A 9319-nucleotide genomic window follows, 5' to 3' on the forward strand; every position below is an offset into this window, starting at 1 on the left:
TGTTTATATTGAATTAAGAATTCGTTTATTATTATCATTTTGGCTGAGAATTCTGATAGTGGTTGCAAACCGTGGGACTGTCGACAGTCGGTTATGATTTTTACGGATTTTATAACACTGAATCCTTAATATCTATTAAACAACAAGATAAATTTTATAACCTATGTTTTTTATTGCGTTCTGTTTGTTAAGGTGGTCGCCAAAGTTGTTTTACTAATGTTCGAAAATCCAAACCTGAGCAATGCAAACCCAATTCAGAGCTGAGCAAATTAAACGTCTACTTTGTTTTGTTGTATTGAAACTCTGTTTATCCACGACTGTACGGAAAAGCTTTTGAAAACGTACGCGCTGTTAGCATAAACTAAACAAAAAATTTAAAGGATACGTTTAATCTTTGTGACAGTGTATTATGATTGCAAAATGTGATACGGTTAACTAAACTGAACTTATGAAGTGAATACGTAGGCGAGTCGACAAATGTAGGCAGCTTTTGATTAGAAAACTCTACTTGAATGATTAAAAAACGAATTTAACATGGCGATGAACGTCTCTTCCGTAGCACGTTATTCCTTTCTTTGATCATGCACGTCGCGACGCAGCGACATCCAGCCGCCACTGCATGCAAAAAAATAACAAATTTGGGTCCTATCCGCTGGGTACTTTTTACTCGTTTTATTTTCTCGAGAGAAGAGAAATATTGACACTTGCTATTTTTATTAAGTTATTGGCGTTTCTCGAATGATGTTTGTCACATACCGTCCTTTACACAATTTATTTTACTTGCCAAACTGGAATGATAAAAATGATTAAGTATTTATAGCAGCGTTTATAGGGAGTATATTATTATGACTGCCTCGGTGGCGTAGTTGTATTGCATGTCCGGTACAATAGCGCTCTGAGGTCCTGGGTTCGAATCCTGGGTCGGGCAAAGTGACATTTGGGTTTTTCTGCTCAGTATCAGCCCGGAGTCTGGAATTTGTGCCCGATATGGCGATAGGCTCGCCCCCTATCACATCATGGGACGGAACATACTTGGCGAAAAGTGGGTGCCCTAGTTGCGCCTCTGCATACCCCTTCGGGGACAAATGCGTAATGTTATGTATGTATGTATGTATGTTTATAGGGAGTCACTACTCTCAACAAAATTGAATTTGTCTTGTTCTAATTCGTAGGAACTGGTGCATCGATTTAACAAACAGTGAGTTATTAACGTGATTGCATTGGATATCTACTCATCATTTTTTATACCAGCATGGTAAAGTTATCCCACTGCGCCTGATAGTAAGCGAAGTGAAGTCCAGAGTGGCGAGTGATGAGAGATAGTTGTCCCTCGCCAGTCGACATAGTTATGTCGGCCTATTGTTATGGTTACTGAAACGGGGTATACACAAACTGACACTATTTACGTATCTCTAACATTTGCCACCACCTATGAAAAATATTTACTTTCAACAATATTAAACATATCCAAAATTCTTATTTCAATGTGCTCAAAACCTTAGTGCGTCCTACTTTCTGCACACCAATAACGTAAATGATATAACACTTACACTGTTTATAATCTATGGACTAAAGGAAAGGAAAATTAAATACCGTCACCACGAGAATTCTTTAAATGCGTCGAATTAAAAATGCACTCAATTAAGTTTTTATTAAAAACTTAATGACTTTGCAAATAAGTCTTTAATCAAAGCGAAATAATTTTCATTCTGCATTTTATTTTACCTCAGCCGCCAACCATAAAAGAAATAAAGAGATGATAGTAAGAAAATTCATTTTGCAAATAAAGCCGACACATAACGTGTATCAGGAATTACGCTGCTGGAATTTTTTAATAAAGTATTGTAAGGATCATGTGGGATATTAGATGGAACTCCTCTCGGCGAACGTCTTGCCATACTGTAGGTATTTCCCAATTTAATGTTACGTTTTGAATTTTTACTGTAAATGCTGACTTGATCTTCAAATGATGCACGTATTTAAAATGTATTGTGATATAATTTTAAATTGGTTTTATCAATATAATTTAAGTCCTAGCTTACACTTTGAAATTGTATTATAAACTATATTATCAAATTATGTACGTAATGCTTTTTAGGGTAAGAGTCTATACCTATATTACACATATTTTTTTAAACAAGCATAATAAACAATTTTACCTTCTCAATGCTAATTTTTTATTTTATCAAACAACGTTTGTCCCGATTATAATTATAAAACATAGCGAAATTTTAAATCGATATATAAAAATTCAAGATATGTGATAGGGTAATTTGAGGCTTAGTTGTAACACGGAAAGCAGCGGCGTTGATTTCCTGAGAAAGGCGGGTTAGCGTCAAAGACAAAAATTAAATGACTTATGTGTACGTGGATATTTGAAAATTTTGTTCGTTTTACAAATTGATAGTAGTAGTGGGCTACCTCAAAATAGTTTGGGTGAGCGCCCGGCACCCCTTCATGCACGCCTACGCTAGGTACTAAAAGCGCGGCACAAGACCTGTATTTTGTAAGTATGTTTCTGAACTATGTTTATGGTTGTTAACATTTGACCAAAAAATATGATTTGTTAATAAGTACGTAATATAATAATACGTAATATAATGTCTACACAATGTTAAACAACACTAAATGCGTTTATAACCAGTATAATCTGCCCTACATTTATTGTTTCAATCAGACAAAACCCCGCATTGAAAATTATCACCGACCAGTTTCATCCATTGAATACGCAGTCGTATACTCATATGTGTTGTAGCATGGTGCATGAAATCCTCCAAAATGCCAACATCACTTATGAAACGCGGCAGCGCGCAATTAATATTTTTCACACATCCCTGTTTGCGAGCGTTGTGGAATTCGAAATTAAATGTAATTTTTTTTATTAAATTGTAACCTATATTTAATGTTAAAATGTAGTAAAAATACTAGATGTCACATATTGCATTACTTACAAAACGATATTCATATGAACAATGAAGGTGTCCTAAAATCTAGTAAAAACTGTGTCCGCTCTGCTAAAAAAGTAAGCAAAAATATTTTGTTACAAGAATGAAATTTGGAGAAGATAATATTTTTTTGAAAATATTAATAGCTATTTAGGTATGACTGCATGGAATTTAATTTAAACGAAACCTCAATAACATCTTCAGAACGCCGTAACCACTTAATCCGTGAGTCGAAGGAAGGTGCCCCATCGATTATCCGTCAAAATGGTTGTTTTACCCCGACATTTTGTTACCCCGGTTTGATCGTCGTGACCCGGGTGACCCGGGCACGCCTCGCCCCTCCCACGGGGCGTGTCGCCCACCCCGCGTACGTCTAAGATGTTCCACCTTATATTTTCCTTAATCTGTTTCGATGGGAGCTATACGCGCAGGCACGAGTATGTATAGAGAGATGGGCTTTTCATTGTACATTCGTCTCTTTTAATCAATACTAGCTGACCAGCGTTGTACCGTCTTAACCATAAATTTGCAGCGCGCATTCTGTCAATCGCCGACAGTTATGTAAAATTAAAATTGTCCTTAAGTTTTCTAATTTTCCGCGCATTTTTTTGATTTTTTTCTTTCATAAGAACCTTTTCCTAATAATAACAAATACAAAAAAAAATAGTGAAATCGGTCCAGCCGTTCACGCGTGATGGCGTAAGCAAGGGAAATAGGGATTCATTTTTATATATATATATAGATTATGTTTACACAACTTAGCGTTCGCTCTCAGAGCATATCTGCATATTCACATATTAATTCCAAAAATGTAAATCAATACCCAATGACCAATCTTAAGTTATGTATTTGCAGTAATTTTGTAACTCTACATTTATCTATGTGGTAATTTTACATCACAACCTAATTATCTTCCGATCCTATACAATAATAATAATTGATGCCTATAATATTTATTCACATTCCTAGAATTGGTAGATACAAAACACTACGGGTCACTACAACACTAGCCAATTACCAGGGAACGGTGGAAATATTTATAGTCTTAGCGTTATTTTAATGATATTCAGATGTTATTTTAATAGCATTAAAGTTCCGTCTTACAGTCATAATATCTAGTACTCCAAAATAAATAAAGACGAGTCAATCAATTTCTAGATAGCAATCTTAGCAAAGACAAAGTAAACAGTGACCATATTTTAAAATATATGAAGTCCTGTGTTTAAAGTAAAACTGGTCACATTTTTTTATGAAACTCTTAATTCTTAGTAATGAGGAACTGTTCTAGATATCACACAATCTTTACATCAACATCAATTGATAGTAAAAAAGAAAGAAAGATAACTATTTGGCTATATCGGATATTTGACCATTGTCCAAAACTAAATGGCAGTAAGTACACACGGTACACACGGCTTGAGTAGGATTAAATAATCAAACATTTATTTATTTGTTCGTAAGCTCCTCCACAGCTGACTAATTATATATTAAATCATATCAGCCCTGTAGTATATACTGTGCTACTGCTGGGCACGAGCCTCCGGTACTACTGAGAGCGATTAGGCTTTAGTCTTTCACGCGGATAAGTAGACTTCACACACCCAACCAACCAGCGGACATTTATATCGGCAGTCCGCTCCACACTCCACTAGGCTATCGCCGCTTTATAGAATATAAAAAAAAATATTATAGATACACGACGCCAGTTACGAAGCAGCCAATATATTAATTAATTTGCGAAAGTGAACAATATAAACGGAACAAAAGATAGAGTATTGTGCCAGTCTGTATTTTGTGTGGATGGGTATGTTGAGTGTGTATGCATACGTTTTGATTATAATTAAATTACAGGTGTGTAACAAAGCGCGCTATGACCATTCATTAATTTTAAAAATCTGATTGTGACGGGAATTGCCCCTTTTGTAACAGAGACATTAGTGCATATTTGCTGAGTATAGGATGGTGTTGAAAGGATATATAAGCAGGAAAGCTATTTCTTAAAATTATCTGGTTTACAAGAAACAACAACTTACAAGAAAAGGGGACATAATACACTTTGTTTTGGCTGAAGGAACAGATAAAATAGGAGCGTATTTGAGACGTTTAGTAGGTACATTAAAGTTTAATTTGCTAGTAATTTTGGACAATCAAATTTACATCGAACAGTAACAGCGTATTATCTCTTAGTTGACACCAATCTTATACTTAAGGTGCTTATTTTACGGTAATGGCAAGACACGTAACATCCTCAAATGTTAAATTGAATAATTCCTCCTTGTAATTAAGATACTAGAATTTTCTAAATCTAAAGAAACTTTTTTAAAGATCACCGGAACTGTTTACTTATATTCTAATACCTTAGCCTTATGAGAAAAATAAAAACTTTTGCTTAAAATAAGTAACACGTTAAATTCTAATTACGATTTAAGACATTTAAATAGTGTAATATATTTACGTTTATTTCAATAAATGCTTCTCTCACAGAATTAAATGCCAGCATCAAGCGCGAGAAGATCGTGGAAATATGCGAGGGGTGCGGGCAGAAGATCCAGGACCGTTATCTCATGCGGGTCGGTGAGCTATCCTGGCACGAACACTGCCTCAGCTGCTGCGTGTGCGGTTGTCCTCTCGCACATACCTGCTATACTCGGAATGCTAAGTTGTACTGCAAACCGGACTACGATAGGTAATTGCCAGTCCGGCTACAATGTACAGTGGCGTGCGCCGTACATCCTAGCCGAGGCATGTACTATTCTCAAGTTAATATTCAATCATTAACGAATAACATATTAGTTTCGTCAATTTCCTTTAGATTTTTTATGCGTATTTATAAATTGCAATATTGCCTTGAGAATTTCCTTAAATAAGTGAAGGTACCTTCTTAATTTCGTCTATTTTTAGAGTTAGTCCAACTGCAAAAGCGAATAATACTGCAACATTCACTGCGACAGTCAATTAGCTTAGCGAACATCTCAAAATATTTTTTTGGCGTAGAACTGATGAAAACATTGGATCTGTAACCAGGTTTTTATTCGTACTTATTAACTACAGTAGTAATTTTTCTTATGCTTTAGATTGTTTGGGGTGAAATGCACACGGTGCGGCGATCGCCTTCTTCCCCAAGAAATGGTTATGCGCGCCCAGCAATATGTTTTTCACATACAATGCTTTGTGTGCGTCATGTGTTGTCAACCGCTCCAAAAAGGAGAACAGTACGTCATACGTGCTGGACAAATATTCTGCAGGCAAGATTTTGAGAAAGAGATGTATCTTATGCAGCACGCAGAAGACGATATGATTATAGACGATGCCGAACGGCCTCGTGACGGCAGGCGGGGCCCAAAGCGACCACGCACCATCCTCACTTCAGCTCAACGTAGACAGTTTAAAGCATCATTTGAAGTGAGCCCAAAGCCATGTCGTAAAGTGCGCGAAGCTCTCGCCAAAGATACAGGTCTCAGCGTCAGAGTGGTGCAGGTGTGGTTCCAGAACCAAAGGGCGAAAATGAAGAAAATTCAGCGAAAAGCTAAGCAGGAAGGAGACAAGAGCTCTGAAAAGGATAAGGACAAAGAGGAGAAATCTATCAAACAAGAGTCGCCGACCAGCGAGCATGGAAACTATTTGGGATTGGATGGTTCGTACTCTGCTTCTAGTCAGCCTTTGAACCCTAACTTGCCGTATTCTCCAGATGGTGAGTACTCTGTAGATATCACAGCATTACTGCTTCAATTTCAACTTAAATTAGTAAACATGGAAGATGTTTTTTATTTTTGTAGTAGCCATACAAAAACGCATAACATGTTAATAAAGGCTTAGAAACAAATAAAAGGTACGCCAAATTATTTAGTTGTTGCCGTGCAATATCGTATTATAAAAATTGTAAATAATTTTCTTGAAAACAGCTCATATTATGCTTGAAAACAATCAAAAGATTTTCATCCATCAGGGACCGTATAAAATTACTTATTTTCTTCCCTGTTTACCCCGTTAGTAATGCAAGCAAGCAATGTTGTTTTCATAACACAAGCTTAAAAATAAAAACATCTCACCATCCATTAAATGACCAATATTTTTTTTTTAACATATAGTTTATGCCTTTCAGACTACCCAGCACACTCAGGCGATAGCTTCTGCAGTTCTGATATATCGCTGGATGGCAGCAACTTCGATCAGCTGGACGAAGGCGCGTCCGACACGATGAGCCTGCAGAATCTCGAAGTGCAGCACCACTCGCATCAGCACGGGTCGCATTCGGCCCATGAGCCGCTCAACCTCGGCAATGGTGCCATCGTCAATCCAATAGACAAGTTATACCTCATGCAGAATTCTTATTTCAGTACTGATCATTGATTCAACGGTAGACGTAGCACTGGCAAAAGCCCAAAGGCCGGCCAGCGTCTGCGCCAAAACTCCGCCATGGACTTGTGCATCAAGTCGTACGTCAAGCCAACTGCGACAGAAACAAGCCATAGTGTCACCTACTCACGTGAGCACCCAATGAGCAGTACAGTGGAAGAGAACCATTATTTCAGCGGACATTACTCGACGCAGCTACTGTAAACGAGACCGTAAGCTTGCGTTTACGTTTATTTATGTCCTTAATAAATTTATTAGGATGAAAATAATGGTCTTGAATTTATGCAAACATAATTGTTAAATGTGAGTAATTATTTGAAATCCAGAGTTAACTATGTAAATATTGTACATACATACCCACTAATTAATTTACTCACATGCAATTAAAATAATATAAACACTTATATGTACACAGCGTGCGTAACATCCAAAATGTTATGGATTGTAAATATTAAAAGACGATTGCTTACCCATTTTCTGTATATTGTATATATTTATTGTATTCCATACGATTATTGGTCTCGCAATAATTACTGTTTTTCTGATCAACGGAATGAATGTAAAGTAGATATCTTGTTTATATACCATGCTTGTTTAGACTAATAATTTATAATTAAAATATTATGTAATTGAAATGCAAACACGATCTAGTCGGTTTAGTGATAGTTCAACCAAATATTAGATGGCATTAATAATTTAAAGTAAATGGTGCTTACTAAATAATGTAAGTTTCTATATGTCCCGCATGTTACCTTACCGTTAGCGTTATGATATTCAGCCTCAAGTCAGATTTATTCAGCATTGGTATTAATTAGCCAATTTCAGTGAATCGAGTAATTTTCATATAAGTATTAGAGTTTATTAGCATAATACTTAATTTGTTGCCAAATAGAGTTTATCAAATAATATCAATAGTTTATAATTGTACTGAGAATTAGGCTTTTACATCAATAGATTCTTTACTTGATGTTGTGTGAAATTTTAAAAAATACGTAGTTTTTCGGTATCATAATTGTCGACGTCGATGAAAAATGTTCTAGTCAAAATGGAATGTGTATTGTTTTTGTGAACTGTTGCATATAACTTTATTATTGTGTATCATTAGATATCGTTGTAATTTTATAAATCGATGTAAATTATTAAATGATGATTAAGTTTTAGTCGTTTATTTTGACCCCGCGTACACTCATAGTTTATTTATTTATTTGTTTATTAATCACAAAACAGGTTACAATCATGAATGCATCATATTATGACATGAAAAATAATTCCTGGACTATAATTATAACCCAAAACGTGCTCTAGAAAGTAAAAGTTACATATAGCAAGTATATATAAAACCACAGTTTGAGTACTCTTAGGTGAATGGAATTACAAGATTGGTAGATACAAGTGAACAATTTGCGAGGTTAAGAGTTATGAAGTACCGGAAAAAAACATACGATGAGATATGCAGAAGAGGTGAGACATTACTATGCAGTCAGATTTATGGTGTAAAAGACAACACTATGACGAGTCAAAATGTTCACAAATCCTGCATAAAATTATGGACAAATGTTTGTACATTTTTGAAATATTTTGGTAATATATCTTGAAAATAAGAATTTTAAACCAAATAAATGTTTACAGTCCACAATATGTCAGATATATTAGCAATCTATCTAAATTTGGATGATGTAACATTTAAAACAAATGATATAAAGATCGAAATTTTTAATTTAGATGCATAATTTCACCCATTGTATCCAAATTCATATTTCATCTGATACTCTTTCGAATGAAGTATTCAGTATTTCACTCATTCTCGCTTAGAAGCTGAACACACCTTTAGGTAAATTCGGGATGAATAAGATTGTGTTTTCGTAACTTTTATTTTAGTCTTGTATCTGTATTTACTTAGTCATAGCATGTCTTCTATGACTATATTACCTTATGGCTTGGATGGCTTGGCTTGGCTTGGCTTGGCTGTTGAAAGGTGATAGAAAGAGATGCATACCTACTCATTCATACATTCAAAA

At 35.4% G+C, this 9319-nt stretch overlaps 1 protein-coding gene across 1 annotated transcript; it reads left to right on the top strand.

Annotated features, from left to right (window-relative positions):
- Positions 1–6007: 6007 nt before the first annotated feature.
- LOC115455780 (LIM homeobox transcription factor 1-beta) lies at positions 6008–8298 on the top strand. Its single transcript, XM_030184479.2, has 2 exons — positions 6008–6636; positions 7048–8298. The coding sequence occupies exons 1-2, from the start codon at positions 6072–6074 to the stop codon at positions 7293–7295; spliced, it is 813 nt and encodes a 270-aa protein (XP_030040339.2). The 5' UTR covers positions 6008–6071; the 3' UTR covers positions 7296–8298.
- The last annotated feature ends 1021 nt before the right edge of the window (positions 8299–9319 follow it).

This window comes from Manduca sexta, chromosome 27 (genome assembly GCF_014839805.1).
Source record: "Manduca sexta isolate Smith_Timp_Sample1 chromosome 27, JHU_Msex_v1.0, whole genome shotgun sequence".
In the NCBI taxonomy this organism is placed as follows: Eukaryota; Metazoa; Arthropoda; class Insecta; order Lepidoptera; family Sphingidae; genus Manduca; species Manduca sexta.